The sequence below is a fragment of the Podarcis raffonei genome, chromosome 12, assembly GCF_027172205.1.
Source record: "Podarcis raffonei isolate rPodRaf1 chromosome 12, rPodRaf1.pri, whole genome shotgun sequence".
Lineage (NCBI taxonomy): Eukaryota > Metazoa > Chordata > Lepidosauria > Squamata > Lacertidae > Podarcis > Podarcis raffonei.
The window spans coordinates 55106652-55124085 of record NC_070613.1 but is presented as its reverse complement, the minus strand read 5'-3'; the positions used below and the strand labels follow the sequence as shown (position 1 = coordinate 55124085).

At 46.6% G+C, this 17434-nt stretch overlaps 1 protein-coding gene across 8 annotated transcripts in view; it reads left to right on the top strand.

Moving 5' to 3' along the window:
- ELMO1 (engulfment and cell motility 1) overlaps positions 1-16481 on the top strand; it is a 283672-nt gene extending 267191 nt beyond the window's left edge. For all 8 annotated transcript variants that reach the window (XM_053409945.1, XM_053409947.1, XM_053409946.1 and 5 more), the window contains 3 exons: positions 7815-7894; positions 11157-11234; positions 15270-16481. In XM_053409945.1, coding sequence (XP_053265920.1) covers positions 7815-7894; positions 11157-11234; positions 15270-15470 — 359 coding nt within the window. In that variant the 3' untranslated portion in view covers positions 15471-16481. The remainder of the gene's footprint in view (positions 1-7814; positions 7895-11156; positions 11235-15269) is intronic.
- Positions 16482-17434: the final 953 nt, after the last annotated feature.

The following is a 17434-nucleotide window of genomic DNA, read 5'->3' as shown; positions in this document are numbered from 1 at the left end:
AGACACTTCAAGCGAGAACAGTGGGGAGGTTTCAGGACCTCCTGTAGGGACACCCACTCCTCGCCGGAAACTGTCACGCCGAGAGTCCAGAAGACGCGTTTCCGTTAAGGAGCTTTTATGCTGGAAGAAGTTCCGTAAACGCCCACTGTCCGATCCAACGAGTGACTGATGGAGCCATGCTTAAGCAGCTCCGTCACAGACAGAGGTTTGTGGACTTAGCCAAACTCTGAGGGACTAGGATTTTACGCACAAGCAGCTCACCATCCCATCACAGCAATCGGACAGTCCCTGAAAGCAGCTTGTGCAGAGAGGCATCATGAGCAACCCAGCCGGAGCCGTGGGAGCAGGAGGAGCTGGAGAGGGTCCAAGCCTGGAAGAAAGGTACAGGGTGTTGGAAGTCCAGCTAGCACTGCAAACGGCGAGGCTAGAGGAAAGGAGGGCGCAGGATGCAGAAAAGGCAAAAGGAGCTACACTAGCAAGAAAGATGCCAGGATTGGTGCAGAAGTTTGGGGGGGACCCCAGGAACTACCAAGCCTTTAGGACAGAGATGCAGTATGCTCTCGAACTGCAGTTTAACGACTTTCCCGACGAGGCATCGCGAGTGGCGTTTGTGATTGGCCATCTCGAAGGGGGGGCGAGAGACTGGGTTAGACCCCTGATGGCAGGGAATAGTGAAATGCTGAAGGACACGAGGAAGTTTTTTCGCGCCATGGATTTGATGTTTTCCAGCGAGATTGAACAGGGACTGGTGCGCAGACAATTGATGGCTTGCAAACAGGGTAGCCGATCGGTTCGTGAGTACTGGACTGAGTTTACAATGTTGATACATAAATTGGGGTGGGACCTATCGGCGGAACCCATTCACATGCTCTTTGAAGAGGGGCTTTCTTCGGAGGTGAAAGACGAACTTTCCCGGGCGCCCAGGGCGGAGTCTATGGACCAGCTGACCAAATCAGCGCTGACCATTGGAGCGCGCCAGGAGGCAAGAGCCTTGGAGAAGCGGGAGGGGAAAGGAGAGCGTTGGAGGGATTTCCGCATTCCAGAGATTCCAGAGCCAAGTTTCCCGCCAGGAGAGCCGATGGAAGTTGGAACAGCGCGTGCGCAGTTTCAAATCCCAGTGAAGGGAGGAAGAAGGAGGGAAAGAGCGCCAAGAAATGTTATCTCTGCCAGCAGCCAGGTCACTTTGCCAGAGTCTGCCCGCAAAGAAAGGAATGGCAAGGGATGGCGGGAGCTGTTGCGGGGAAGGAGGAGGGAGTCCAGGAGCCAGTAAAAGCCAACGCCTGGCTGCCACCGTCAGGGCACTGCAGCCAGGCCAAGGAGCAGTAAAAGTGCCCACTCCGGAACCTCCAAGACCAGCCCTAGTAATAGAGGTGTTGCTAGAGCTGGCAAACGGATACCCACTAAAGACAAAGGCGCTGTTGGACTCAGGCAGCTCCTGTAATTTTATGAGTAAGGAGTTTGCAGCTGAACACCAGATACAGATACTCCCTTTAAGCAACCCCCTGCAGGTGACCACGATCGATGGGAGGGAGCTGTTGGGAGGAGAAGTTAGCCTACAGACCGTCCCAATGGTTATGAGGGTGGCCAGGCACACTGAAAGGATAGCGTTCAATGTGGCCACCCTGGGAGGGGCTCCCGTCATTTTGGGAATGAGCTGGCTAGCGTTGCATGACCCGCTAGTGGGCTGGCATCAGAGAGTGGTCTCCTTTGGGTCAGCACATTGCCTGGAACACTGCAGAGAAGGAAAGGTGCCAGAAGGGGCAAAGGCCTTTCTAGCAGGGACGGAAGTGGCGGACAAAGGGAAGGTGCCCAAACAATACGCTGACCTGAGCAAGGTCTTCAGCGAAAGGGAAGCAGATAAACTACCACCGCATAGAGACTTTGACTGCCAAATTAACCTGGTCCCTGGGGCCCAGCTCCCCGTGGGCAAGCTGTACGCCATGTCAGACAGGGAAATGCAGGAGTTAAGGGAGTTTATTGATAAAAACCTGAAGAGAGGCTTCATCAGAGAGTCCAGAGCGGTGGGGGGGAGCCCAGTGTTTTTTGTGGACAAAAAAAACACGGATAAACCCAGGCTTGTAGTGGACTACCGGCGGCTAAATGCCGTGTCAGAACCAGTGACTTTCCCTATGCCCAGGATTGATGACATTTTGACCAGGGTGAGGAAGGGAAAGATATTCACGAAACTGGACCTGAGAGGGGCATACAACCTGATACGAATAAGGAAAGGGGATGAATGGAAAACCACCATGTTCACCCCTTTGGGGGCTTTTGAATATTTAGTTATGCCATTCGGATTGCAATCAGGCTCCGCCTGTTTTCAATCGCTCATGAACCATGTCCTGGGACCTTTGCTCTACAAGAATTGCGTGGCCTTCCTCGATAACGTGCTGATATATTCAGAGAATGAGGAGCAGCATGTAAAGGATGTCAGGGAAGTGCTGAGCCAGCTGCAAGCAAACCAGCTGTGGGTGAAATTGGAGAAGTGTCAGTTTCACACCAAGGAGGTGGAATTCCTGGGGTACCGCTTATCAGACAAGGGATTAGCCATGGATCCAGGCAAGGTCCAGGCGGTGCTGGAATGGAAGACACCGAAAACGAAAAAGGATGTGCAAAGGTTCTTAGGGTTCGGGAATTTTTACCGTAAATTCATCAAGAACTTTGCCCACTTAACGGCTCCCATCACGGACTGTCTAAGCAGCAAGAAGAAATTCGTTTGGACGGCGGAGGCGGAGCAAGCATTTGAGGAATTGAAAAGGGCATTCGCTTCGGAAGAACAGCTCCTGCATGTGGATTTACAAAAACCCATGAGAGTGGAAACTGATGCCTCAGACCGGGCGGTGGGGGCGGTGCTGCTTCAGCCAGGGAGCAATAAGTCGGAATGGAGACCGTGTGCCTTCTTTTCGCGTAAGCTGAACAAATCCGAGAGGAACTACACCGTATATGACCGAGAACTACTCGCCATTCACGAAGCGTTCCGGAGATGGAGACATTTACTAATTGGCGCACAGCATAAGGTGCAAGTGTGTACGGACCACAAGAATTTGGAGTATTGGAGAACGGCACGAGTGCTCAACCAACGACAAGTGAGGTGGGCCCAGGAGTTCTCCAAATTCCATTTTGAAATCTGCTATGTGCCAGGTCCAGAAAACATCAGAGCGGACGCTCTCTCACGCAAACCTGAATATTTGGAGGGGGGGGAGCGCCTGAAGAGAGACATATTATCCCAGAGGACCACTGGGTGTGTGGGGCGGCCTGGGTGGGGCAAAGAGAACTGGTAGAGGGAACGGTAAATGATGAATACGCCCAGGATAAGCTCAGAGGTTTAAGGAGAGAGGGTGAAGACCCCGGAGGAGGGAACCAGCAGGGGGAGAAGTGGAGTTCCAAGGGAAAGTGAGTCGGAGGGAGGGCTCAGAGACACTTCAAGCGAGAACAGTGGGGAGGTTTCAGGACCTCCTGTAGGGACACCCAATCCTCGCCGGAAACTGTCACGCCGAGAGTCCAGAAGACGCGTTTCCGTTAAGGAGCTTTTATGCTGGAAGAAGTTCCGTAAACGCCCACTGTCCGATCCAACGAGTGACTGATGGAGCCATGCTTAAGCAGCTCCGTCACAGACAGAGGTTTGTGGACTTAGCCAAACTCTGAGGGACTAGGATTTTACGCACAAGCAGCTCACCATCCCATCACACCTTCCTACATGGTTACCTTCCTACAATCTTGTGTTTCATTCTCGGTATCCTGCATCTTCAGCGTGACTGATGTTCCAGATTCAGTGCTGTAATTTAGAAGTGATTAGCATAGATGTGCAGCACACATCAACTGAATTTAGCATTCACTAGCTGAGCAAGCTAACTGACCGGCTTCTCTTCATCTTAAAAATACAGTAAGCATAGCTCAGTGTGAAGTGTGCGTGCGTAGGGGACTGCAGAATAGGACAGAGAAGGAGGCATGGGAATGGAGGGGATCTGTGTGCAAGGGAAAGTTTAAGAAAGCAAGGAGAAAAGTGGATGGGGAAAGGCGGTGAAGGTGAAAACAGAGGTTGAGTAAAAGAAAGGATTAGGAGTCATGGGAATGGGGTTGAAGATGAAAGCAGGGGCATGAAAGGTTCTGCAGAGCAGGAGAGAATGGTGGCTTCATAGGTGATAAGGGAGGAGGAGGAAGATGCTGGAGGCTCCCATAGGTGATTTGTGGGGTGCACAAAAGGAGGGGGTGAGGTTTGGACATCAAGGTGATGGTGAAAGCAAATATAAAGCAGCAACAGAAGAGACGTGGCTGGGAAGATGAATCACAAGCTTAGTAGTAGCAGGGGGTGGGAAGGGGAGCTCTGTGGGGCTGGTGTGGGGGGGGGACTGGCACGAGGGTTGGGTAGTGGGATGAGTAGGAACCCAGCCCATAGTAGTAGAATCTTTTCTGGGTTGTTCATTATTACAGTGGTACCTCGCAAGACGAATGCCTCGTAAGACAAAAAACTCGCAAGACGAAAGAATTCTTCGTTTTTTTAATTGCTTCGCAAGACGAATTTCCCTATGGGCTTGCTTCGCAAGACGAAAACGTCTTGCAAGTTTGTTTCCTTTTTCTTAAAACCGTTAATACCCAGGGTGCATTGCTTGAAGAGGTGCAGTTCCGTGCTTCGCAAGACGAAAAATTCGCAAGACGAAAAAACTCGCAGAACGAATTAATTTCGTCTTGCGAGGGACCACTGTATGTATTTTTAAGGGCATTCAGTTTGCTAGATGTCCCATGCAGAACCAGCTTTGGCCCTAGTGGTCAAGAAGGATTTGTTCCTTTAATTAGAATCGTTCTTTATTTCATGCATACAGAACTCCGTTCCATAGCTTAGAAGGCAATTCTCTAGTCTTTGTTCTTCCGGAAGCTTTGTATGGTGGAGCTGCTCAGTGAGTTGTGCCCCTGGTGTTCTCACTGGCCACTTTTCTGGACAAACAGTGATGTGTCTGGCCTTTGGTGTGGGTACTCTTTATTAGGAGAGCGCCTTCTGTCATAAAAGAATGCAGAAGGGGGGGAGTTTGCAGAAAGGAAAACAGAAAAGACGGGAGATTTGAAAAGACAAGTCTTGACTTTAAGGCCCTATGAATAAGTTTTGTGTGCTGAGGGCTACTATACAAAGAAATGCCATTAATAATACCTTTAACCTTTGTCATTTCAAGCAAGATATAACAGCTTGTTGCCTGGATAGAGAACTGACAAAATAAAATATGTCTCTGCTGAGTCTTGCTCAAACAGAAGAGGGGATAGATGCTTACCTTGCGCCACATGAAGCCTTTCCAAATAAAATTTATAGATTGCAAGGGAGTTTGTCACAGCCTTTCCACATCAGTCTGAGAAACACATAGGCAGGTTGTTGTTGTTGTAATATTTTGCCTAAAATTGGCTTGCATTTGAAGCTATGTATGTAACGCGGGTGGCGCTGTGGGTAAAACCTCAAGCCTAGGACTTGCTGATCATAAGGTCGGTGGTTCGAATCCCCGCGGCGGGGTGAGCTCCCGTCGTTCAGTCCCAGCTCCTGCCCACCTAGCAGTTCAAAAGCACCCCTAAGTGCAAGTAGATAAATAGGTACCGCTTTATAGCGGGAAGGTAAACGGCGTTTCCGTGTGTGGCGCTGGTGCTGGCTCGCCAGTGCAGCTTCGTCACGCTGGCCACGTGACCCGGAAGTGTCTTCGGACGGCGCCGGCTCCCGGCCTCTTGAGCGAGATGAGCGTGCAACCCTAGAGTCGGTCACGACTGGCCCGTACGGGCAGGGGTACCTTTACCTTTTTATGTTGTTTCTCTGAGTTAATTCATTTGAGCATGCTTATTTTCCCCCAGCCACGATTGTTGCCTGCTTGTGTGAGGGCTTCAGTGCAAGCCTGGACATGGGAGCTGTGCCTCTGCAAGCCTTTGCAAAGAGTATTGAACCACCGTCCTCTGAACCCATGCAGCCCACACACAACCATCTTGCATGTGGATGGGGAGTGGGGGGAGCCTCTGGGTGTGGGAATTGGCTAGGATGATTCTGGTGAGGCCTGAAAGTTACTCCAGTGGGAAATGCAGCTCTTTGCCCTGCAGGAGTAGATTCAGTGATGGAGGGTTGGTTAAAACAAAATTAAAATAAAAAAAATCCCTTAGAGACGAAGTTGGTTGCTGTCAGGGGCTCAGGAGCAGAAGCACAGGGGAGAGAGGAAATGGAGAGCGAAGGAGAGGAATCCGAGGGCAGCGTAGGGGAGTATGACAGTGACCCGAGAGATTCCATGAGCTTCTCCAGCGAATCAGAAGATTCCCAGAAGGGGGCGCCGATGGTGAGGGCAAGGAGGGTCCCAGGGGGGGCGCACCAGAAGCAGGGGGCCAGCGGGGACTCCCAAGGCAGCAGCGGGGGATCAGGACCAGTTCCCCCACCAGAGCGCAGTGGGGGGGAAGAGTCACATGTGTCAGGACCAGCCTCCAGCGGGGAGAGAAGATGAGTCAGGGCTGACCACGCCCCCATCGGAAAGTGGGGAAACGGAGGGGAGGTCAGTTCCAGCTAGCCTCCCCGAAGGAGGGAGCAGTGACAGCAGCAGTGCAAAGGTCAGGAGGAAGGTTGCCGGCTGGGCGCGCGCGCCAAGTTCAAATGTACAGGAGCGCGGGACAGCAGGAAACCCGGATTGGGAACCAGGTCCTAAAGCCCGCCGGAGGGAGGGGGAAGACTCAGGGGACTCAGCGTCAGAAGAGTCTAGGAAGGGCGAGACCCCGACGGGCAGGCAGACCCAGAGGAGGAAAGAACAAAGGAAGAGGTGGAGCAAGGCTAGAGTCTTAAACTGGTGTCAGGGGGGAGGAGATTCAGACGGAGCTTCGGCGGTCTAAAGTTTGAGACGTAGTGCTGCACGCTGCGGCTGTGGAAGTGAACTGAACTTCAATAAAGACTTTTATACTAAACAACGAAGCAGCGTTGGTCTTCTGTGAGCTGGGACCTCGGGCAGCGCTGACAGTTGCGTTTCATAGATACCAGATGGAAACTACCTCTGACAAGCAACATAACTACACACGCGTGTAGACATGTAACATTTAGACTGGATTCCTATCCTCACTTATTGTGAGTAGGACCCAGACTGATTCTTTTGGATCCATTTCAAGCAGGTATTTGGTCCGGTTTGGGCTCTGAGAGCACCTTAGTTCCCCTGTGTGGCGGCCTGTGTCAGGAGGAGAGTGTCTCCTGTTGACACGCCTTGACCTCTCAACAGCTTTTGATACCATCAGTCATTGTATCTTTCAAGAGCAGCTTTCTGAGTTGGGAGCAAGAGCCCTGGGCAAGATAAAGTGAATAACTAATAATAATAATAATACTACGAGGGGTGTTCATGAAAGATTTCCCCTGACGTACTTTATGCGGACTGAGACAAACGAAACGGGGCACAGTTATTATTCCTTCTCTACGTAGCTACCAGCAAGAGTCAAACACTTCTTCCAGCGCTTTATGTAGCTGTGGAAACCTCGTCTGTAGAAGTGGGCAGGTTGTGTCAGAAGCCACGACTTGACCTCAGAAATCAGCATTTCATTGTCTGGAAAAAGCTTGCCCTTCAAAAATAACTTCATTTTAATGTTTTTTTTGAAAGTTGTCTATCATATGTTATCCTTGTAAACCGCTTCAGGGTTTCTCTTATGTGAAATGATACATAAATTTAATAAATACAATCTCATCTTTCTGGCTCCTTTCTCGCATCTGATGCTGGAAGATGGTAGAAGGGATGTCACTTCTGACATAGCACTTTTGTCTTGCCTCTTGTTTCATGCCACAGTTTTTTCACACCTTGGAATACACACCCCCTCTTTTTCTTTTGCTGCAGTGCCCGTGGCAGACATAAAAGCAGTTGTGACAGGGAAGGACTGCCCTCACATGAAGGAGAAAGGAGCAAAACAAAACAAGGTATCATTTTGAATAAAATGCAACGACTTCTTAGTTAGAAAACTCTGCATTTGACAGAATAGCACATTTGTTAATTCTGCTTCAGAGAATTTGTGAAATTCGTTTTGAGGTTTTTATTTTTAACTTGTTCCATGACAGAGGTTTGAAGCAGGTAGCTATACTTAAAAAACACACCATATGAATCCAACAGAATAACATCTTTACATAAGTAGAAAACGCAGCATTATTAAAACCATTCTATGAATGCCCAATTTAAGCCAAGTGAAATGGAAGAGCCATATAGCAGCCCCTGAAGCTCAGCAAGCTCAACAAGCCCCCAGAAGGAAAGCAATTTCCTAGCTGTGAGACAGTTCCTGGACAGACGATGTTTTAAGTGCCCTGGATGCTAAACTGGAATTGTCCAGAGAATGCTGGTCTGGGAGACACTCTCCTCCCCATGTTTTCCTATTCTGGGCATCCACACAGATATACAGTGGTACCTCAGGTTACATACGCTTCAGGTTACACACTCCGCTAGCCCAGAAATAGTGCTTCAGGTTAAGAACTTTGCTTCAGGAAAAGTACAGAAATCGTGCTCTGGCGGCGCAGCAGCAGCAGGAGGCCCCATTAGCTAAAGTGGTGCTTCAGGTTAAGAACAGTTTCAGGTTAAGAACGGACCTCAGGAACGAATTAAGTACGTAACCAGAGGTACCACTGTACACTCAAAGCACGCTTTCAAGAGCAGCTTTCCCAATGGGCAAATGGGAGAGTTTCCCTTCTAGGTGATGGGGAGAAGGAGAACCCAGATGTAACAAAAATAAGGGCTGGGATTTTGATGATGACGACATAGTGTGAGCCCTGCATAAAAGCTGTCTAGAAGCACCTTGAGTATGCAGGGGAGCTTGTTCCCTCCACGGGAGTGAATGGAGGAGCCGTTCCAGTTGCAGCTTGCCCTGGAAAGAGGTGTCTGGATGGAGTGACAGGCTCTTCTTTCTATGTGCAAAGTACTTGGGTTCACATTCCCCCAAGTTTCACAGTGGATTAGAACTTCCAAAGGATATTTTCATCCTTCTGCCCTTCATTATGCATAGCAACTGCTCTGGTGTTTATGCATTGGCAGAGCAGAAGTGACAGAATGCTGCTGCCGCAAGCAAAGAATAGATTTGGCAGAATGTCCTTACCGGTGGTTTCATCATCTCTCCCTTTGCCAGCATACAGCTTCCATCCTTCCAGAGGGATCGCTTAGCAATAAATAAGCGCAATGTTGTTTGGGTACTCAATGTCAAGGCTACCTGGAATAGCTTGATGGGACACAATCTAATTCACTAGTTTTTCTGTCTGCCGGTCTTCAAAATTGGCTTTAATTCTAAGTGGTCCCACTGTAAATGTCATTTTCGTTATTTTCTTGTATTATCTGAATACGTTGTGTGCAAAAAAACAAAACAAAACAACCCACAGAACAAAAAGCAACCCTGGTATTGCTTTAATAAGCCTTTAAATCAAAGATGTCCAAGGGAATCTTGACTACAGGTTCTAATAATAATAATAATAATAATAATAATAATAATAATAATAATAATTCTATCCTGCCTTTTTCCCTGACAGGGATTCAAGGCAGATTATATATAAAATAGAAGCAACTGAAAACATAGGTGGGGCTTTAAAGGTCAAGACCAGCACCTTAAACCTGACCCTGTACTCCACCGGGAGCCAGTGTAGCTGGTAAAGCACTGGATTAATGTGATCCTGCGACGAGGACCCCGTAAGGAGCCTTGCCGCGGCATTCTGCACCCGCTGGAGTTTCTGAGTCAGCTTTAAGGGCAGCCCTGCATAGAGCGAATTACAGTCATACCTTGGGTTGAAGTAGGTTCAAGTTAAGTATTTTCGGGTTTCGCTCTGCAGCAACCCAGAAGTAATGGAGTGCGTTACTTCTGGGTTTCGCCGCATGCGCAGACGCTCAAAATGACGTCACACGCATGCACGGAAGCGGCGACACGCGCAGTCGCATGTTATGTTTACTTCAGGATGTGAACGGGGCTCCAGAATAGATCCCATTCATATCCAGAGGTACCACTGTACAGTAATCAAGCCTGGAGGTAACCATCGCATGGATCACTGTGGCCAGATCAGGGCAAGAAAGGTAAAGGACCAACTGCTTGATACAGCAGTTACCTGTTTGTGAGTTACCTGTACGTCCAGTTGCCTCCTCACAGCCAGATGGGGGTGAGGTGCTCCCAAGCCCAAGGCTTCTTCTTCTCATTCACATGGTGCTGTGCTCAATAATTTGCCATGCGGTGGGACAGACGCCTTTACACCTTTTCTACCTAAAAGAACCATTACTGGTTACACTATGAATTATCACAGTGTGTGAACCAAGCCTAGGAAACTTGTTAAACTCAGTTGTGGACCACTGGGATTAAATTTACGGTATGCAATGCCTTAAGAGAGAATATTATGAAAATGATGTATAGGTGGTACATGACCCCAGTCAAGCTTGCAAAAATCTATCATTTGCCCGATAACAAATGTTGGAAATGTAAAGAAAATGAAGGTACATTCTTTCACCTTTGGTGGACGTGCCCTAGGATTAAGGCTTTCTGGGAAATGATATACAGTGAGTTGAAAAAGGTATTTAAATATACCTTCTTGAAGAAACCAGAGGCCTTTCTCCTGGGCATGGTCGGCCAATTGGTGTCAAAGAAGGATAGAACGTTTTTTATGTATGCTACAACAGCAGCAAGAATACTCATCGCAAAGTATTGGAAGACACAAGATTTACCCACTCTGGAAGAATGGCAGATGAAACTGATTGACTGTATGGGATTGGCAGAAATGACTGGCAGAATCCGTGACCAGGGAGAAGAGTCGGCAGAAGAAGATTGGAAAAAATTTAAGGACTACTTACAGAAATATTGTAAAATTAAGGAATGTTGAATGATGCTGGATTGAAATTGAGTGGTTTCTAGCTGTAATGGTATAAAGGAACATGAAAAAATGGTTGGATAGAAAATAAGGTGTTTTTATAAGCTGTAATGCTTTGAGTTAAGGATTTGCTGAACAAATAATTTGAAATAGAATACAAGAAGGGGAGGTATGAGAAGGTCAGAGAAATATGTTATTGAAAACTACGTATTATGAACTATATGTCTTTTTAATTTTTTTGTTTATTTTTTGTTTGCATAAAAAATTTGAAAACTTTAATAAATATCTTTTTTAAAAAAAGAAACTTGTTAAACTCATATTAGGCCCCTTTTCAGGCAAATATTTCTTTGTCTCTTTTCAGGAGGTCCTTGAGCTCGCATTCTCCATCTTGTACGATTCCAGTGGACAACTAAATTTCATTGCTCCTGACAAGCATGAGGTAAATCGTGTGTGGTTCTATTTGTGTATTAAAAAGAAAAAGAGGGATTACCTTGTTGAGTTACTTTGGTCAGCACTGAACAATTTCAAGAATTCCTGAAGAACCAGCTAAGACTATATTGCGGTTTTTCCACAGAGATGCTCTTTAGCTGACCATGGGTACTTTGGTTATAGCTAATCCTTGTATGCGCTAAGACAAACCTGTTCCAAGTAAAAATGTTCCACAAAGCAGCTGTGAGCTTCTCTCTGGCAGCCTGCACATTCACACTAAACCGTGATTTGCGCAAACCAGCCACATTCTACCTTCCTAAAGGCAGGTGGCGAAGAGATTGAGGGCTCACCTTCTCTCCCCAAGATGCTCTGCTCATGTCCAGCATCACTTACCATCTCGGCTGCCACCGAGTGTCCTGATTTATTATTTCCATTCCTCGGTTTGGTCCCAGACTTGACTGAAGAAAGAGAAGAAACAGTGTAGCACCTGGTCAAGTTTGAACTGCTATTTTGTTTGATATAGCGCTTTTTGAGATCCTCTTCTTAGAAAACGTAAATATAACAGTGGAAGCCACGTTCAGGGAAGTGCAGAGGCAAAATCAAAGAGGACTTCCTCTGTTGGGCTGTTCTTTGTTGAGGTGGATTCCACAATCCTTCACCCAAAGCACCTCTTTTTATTTGACTCCCCGCCACCCGTGCTATTTACAGTGAATTCCAGCCAAAGACTTTCAAGAACTCTTCTTTAACTACAGTGTGGACGATTTCTTCTAAAATAATGTGTATAGAGCACATTATGTTTGGCTTTGTCCTCTTTCATCCCTCGTCATGTTCATATAACGATTTTTTCATCCCCCACCCAGCCTAGTGCTGCACACAGTGAGCTCTAGCTATTTTTAAGCTCGGCCTTATTTTGTAACACACGGTCAGCTAAATTTAAAATTCATCTTTCGGCATGGAATCTAAGAGAATCCTTTATATGATAAAAACACTGCTATGGCTCATTTAATTTTCCACTTGTAAACTAGGACACAGGCCAGTATGATTGAAATCTTTATTTTTAGACAGCTCCATTCAAGCACTTTTGTTCACAGTTGCATAAACGGTTTTTAGTAAGAAATTTGAGTGGCTGATGGAATAGGATTTGATGGTTGTTCATGAAATCCCCTAGGACTGCTGCTGATTTAAAACAGTTGTTTAGCCCGTGTTTATCTGGAACTGTCAGCTTCAGGGTGGTGCTGCAGTTTTCCATTACTGTTTTTAAAGGAGGGGAAATGTTTGTTTCGTATTCACAGCTGAACCCAGCATCCAGAGTGTAGCTTTTAAAGGTCCAGCGACACTGACGTAATTCTGATTCTTAAAACAGTCAGGGCAATGCAAGACCTCACAATTCCCAAAATAGAGCCAATGACATAATCTACAGAATTTATATTGGTATCATGTATTACTAATTATACGGTTTTGCATCTGCTTTCCATTTGCGTTCAACATTTTACATCATTTTTCATAATATGGATGGATAAATACACACACCCCCAAATGAAGAAATAGTGCGCTAGTTTTGCTGCAGTTTTGACTCTCGGAAGGTCGGCGGTTTGAATCCCCGCGACGGGGTGAGCTCCTGTTGCTCGGTCCCTGCTCCTGCCAACCTAGCAGTTCGGAAGCATGTCCAAGTGCAAGTAGATAAATAGGTACCACTCCGGCGGGAAGGTAAACTGCATTTCCGTGCGCTGCTCTGGTTCGCCAGAAGCGGCTTAGTCATGCTGGCCACATGACCCAGAAAAACTGTCTGCAGACAAACACCAGCTCCCTCAGCCAGTAAAGCGAGATGAGCGCCACAACCCCAGAGTCATTCGCGACTGGACTTAACGGTGCTTACCTTTTTCTTTTTCTTTTTCTTTTTTTGATGAAATAGCATATCAGGCTTCTGCTTAAAATGATGAGCCCTCCCAGGTTAGTTGCCCCAGATTTATTTTGATGAACAAGTGAATCCAAAACTAAAGCTAGTTCTGCAATAAGAAAAGAGGCGCTGAATAATAATAATAATAATAATAATAATAATAATAATAATAATATATGTCAAGTCAATTCTTCCACAAAAGAAAGAAAGTGAAGTGGCCAGCATGGGATGGTTAGACCACAGCATGTCTTCCCTGCCAGAGGCTGGATGCACAGGGTTTTTTGCATCTTCCCTACAAGAAGTTAGTCCCAGGAGGTGACTTAACATCCCCAGAATTATTTCACTGTCGTTCTGATCCATTGAGAACTTTGGACGTTTCCCAGTTGTGGATCTTCCACTGTCATGTCTTTGATGACAAGTGACGCATTTCCCCCAAACTGAGAATGATATATTAGCTCCAGATAGAAATACAGTTCACATGCATCTATGCCACAGCTGAAATGTGTGAGGTGCTGTCTTAGACATTTACCCTAGAAACACAAGTCACCTTTACCTTCTTCCCTACTTTGGTGTAACATCTGAAGCTGCCCTGAGAAAAGTAACTTGGCTGCATAATAACCTAAGATAGTATGTTTATCTTAGGTGGTGTTGAGGGATGAGTGTTCAGGCCCCTGGACACTCACTTGTGGGGTGCCTCATGGTTCTGTCCTCTCCCCCATGCTTTTCAACATCTAAATGAAGCCACTGGGAGAGATCATCAGGGGGTTTGGGCTGGGTGTTCATCCATATGCCAATGATACCCAGCTCTTCCTTAAATTGGAACCAGTGAGGGAGGTGAATGTCCTTGTGTTAAGTGTCTGGAGATGGTTGGAGGATGAATTGTGCCTAATGGATTGAGGCTGAATCCTGACACGACAGAAGTACTGTTTGGGGGGGCAGGTGTGGTCCCTGGTCCTGAATGAGATAACTGTGCCCCTAAAGGACCAGGTGCGCAGCCTGGGAGTCATTTTGGACTCACTGCTGTCCATGGAGGCACAGGTCAATTCTATGTCCAGGGCAGCTGTCTGGTACCCCAGCCAAGACCTTGCCTGCGCACTGTTTCGACAGAGTGGGACATGCTTGGACTACTGCAATGCGCTCTACATGGCGCTACCTTTGAAGGCAACTCAGAAACTACAACCAATCCAGAACGTAGCTGCCAGACTGATGACTGGGAGTGGCTGCCAGGACCCTATAACACTGGTCCTAAAAGATCTACATTGGCTCCCAATATGTTTCCGAGCACAATTCAGTTCGTTGGTCAGGAACTTTAAAACCCGAAACGGTTGTGGCCCTATATACCTGAATGTCTCAGACACGGAGGTCCAGCTCCGAGGGCCTTCTGGCAGTTCCCTCACTGCAAGAAGTGAAGTTACAGGAAACCAGGCAGAGGGCCTTCTCAGTAGTAGTGCCTGCCTTGTGGAAGGCCCTCCCATCATATGTCAAGGAGGTAAAGAACTACACAACTTTCTGAAAACACCTGAAGGCAGCCTTGTGTTGGGAAGTTTTTTTATGTCTTATGTTTTGCTGTGTTTTTATTATGTTGGAAGCTACCCAGAGGGGCTGGGGCAACCCAGTCAGGTGGCAATGCTATAAGTAATTAATAATAAAGAAAGTTGTGTAGTTGTTTACCTCCTTGACATTTGATGGGAGGGTATTCCACAAGGCAGGCCCTACTTCTGAGAAGGCCCTCTGCCTGGTTTCCTGTAACTTCACTTCTTGGGGCAACCCAGTCAGGTGGCAATGGTATAAGTAATTAATAATAAAGAAAGTTGTGTAGTTGTTTACCTCCTTAACATTTGATGGGAGGGTATTCCACAAGGCAGGCCCTACTACTGAGAAGGCCCTCTGCCTGGTTTCCTGTAACTTCACTTCTTGGGGCAACCCAGTCAGATGGCAATGGTATAAGTAATTAATAATAATTATCATTGTCATCGTCGTCCTTTCTCTTCTAGGCCCAGACTGCCAAAATGTTTGCAACATAGAGCTTCTGCTGTTTATTTATACATTCTGACTGCAGTGAATATGGCATGCTTTTGCAGACTGATGCACTTAGGCAAGGCAGAATAACGCAGCTCTTCCTTCCCTTTCTCCCCCCTTCCCTTCTAGTACTGTGTGTGGACAGATGGCCTAAATGCCCTTCTTGGAAAGGATATGATGAGTGAACTGACACGTAATGACTTGGACACTCTGCTCAGTATGGAGATAAAGCTTCGCCTCCTGGATCTGGAAAACATACAGATCCCAGATGCTCCACCTCCTATTCCAAAGGAACCCAGCAACTATGACTTTGTATATGACTGTAACTAAAGCTACTCACACGGCTGAGACTTGCAATCTAAACTGGAAGTGCTATAACTGGAGAGTTGTTTGGTTTTTCTAAAGAAGAGAACAATATATGCACATTGGACTTCATTTTGGGGGGGGGGGGATGCAAAACATTTATTTCCTCTTGCTTTCTACCCTTCCCTTTGGCACCGTCCTCCTCGCTGCTAATGAAAAACACTGCTTTGCATTAACTTCTCCTCACCACTGGGCAAGATCTGATGAACATTCCAACCTGAAAGGCGAACCAAGAGGAACTTCCTTGTTTTCTGAAATGCTGGGATACACATTCCAAACAAAAGGACAAAACGCACAACCCCCAGACTACGGCCAGCATTGCAGGTGCTTTAACTGGAAGCAGAGAAGAGGAAAGTCTTCTGCAAGTGGAGGCTGGCAAGAGGTCTCTTTTCATGGAGTCAGCTAAAAAGCTGACCAAAAATGAAAAGGAAGATGATTCACTGCTTTCAGCTTCTACACCATTTGTCATGTCCCTTAACACCAGCACCCTCCCATTTGTGCTACATCACGTAACTGTTTCTTAAGACGATGAGTCTACAGTTCTTTGCTGGAAACATTTCTAACCTAATATCTCCCTCACGTGATTTCCACACTTTCAATGAAGCCACTTGCTGTTCTGTGTCCCTATTGTGTACTTATATATCACAAAAAAACGGTGGGGGTCTTGTGTCCAGAGAGGGATTGTGGTTATTTTGTGTGCAAATGCGGCAGACGCCATAGATACCGAGAAGTGCTACGTATTCAGGTTTCCGTATAGACATGTGATTTCCAAGGGATTTGGTTTTGTACAAAACATCAGAACAGTTGTTTTTGCCAAATATATATTTAATTAAGAACAAAATAGTATTGTGTGTACTTTTTCAAAAATTACCTGTGTGTTAATTTCCGTTTCGTACCTGGAACATTTGCCCTTGGAGATAAAATATGCACCAACATTCCCATCAGAATTGCTGTTGAATAAAATTGGACTTGTGCTGATTCTTGGAATTCTGTCTTTATTCTAAGATTCTTGTACATTCTCATTTCTGACTATTCTGCTCCTTATGGATGGAAGGCAGGACAAGTGTGAGTTGGGAGAAAAGCATCCTGCTGTTATAGCTGGCTTGAAAGAAATAGCTATAGACTTCACGACTGTTAGCTGTAGAATAGTTGAGCTGGAAAGGGACCATCAGGATATCCAGACCTCAAAACTGGACCATGTAGCTGCCAGCCCCACACAGAGGAACCTACATAATCCAGCCAAGCAAACCAGGTGCCCCATGTGGGGCTAGCAGGTCTATAGCTATAGACAACGTATGAAAGTAAACCAAGGCTGAGGAACCTTTTTTTAATGTGAAAAGGCAGTATTCCCTCAATAGTGATTTCTCGGGGGAGGGTACCCCTGAGTCACTCCATTTCTGTCTCTGCCACTACCTTCTGTCTTCCCCCATTGCCACAATTAGACTTTGGGAGGAAGCTCCCATTGTCACCAGTAGGAGGCTTTCTTAAAAGCCCAATTGTTGCAGAGGGTTAGGGAGTTTCATTGAAACTGCAGCATGCTGGGAAGGGAGGATGAACACAGCAATAAGACTTGGGGAAAGGCTCTCATTGTCACCTGAGAAAAGGAGTCATTCAGCTATGCCCAAGCATAAAGGTGAGTTGAGAAATGGCCTGGGAATATCCTAAAGGGGATTTTGCTGAATATAATTTCATTTCCATGGCATCTAACACCTCCCTGTTGGGTCTGTTCTGTGTTACTTTGGTTTCCCCTTTTTTGAGCCAATGTATTACTTTAGTATTCTTGCCGGGTACATTATGTTGCTGCCTTTTGTTTTCTCAGTTTTGTTCTGTACTGTTGTTTGCTCAATTATTCTACTGATTGTATTGTAAGCTGTTGTGAGGCGTGTGTGTGTGTGTGTGTGTGAGAGAGAGAGAGAGAGAGAGAGAGAGAG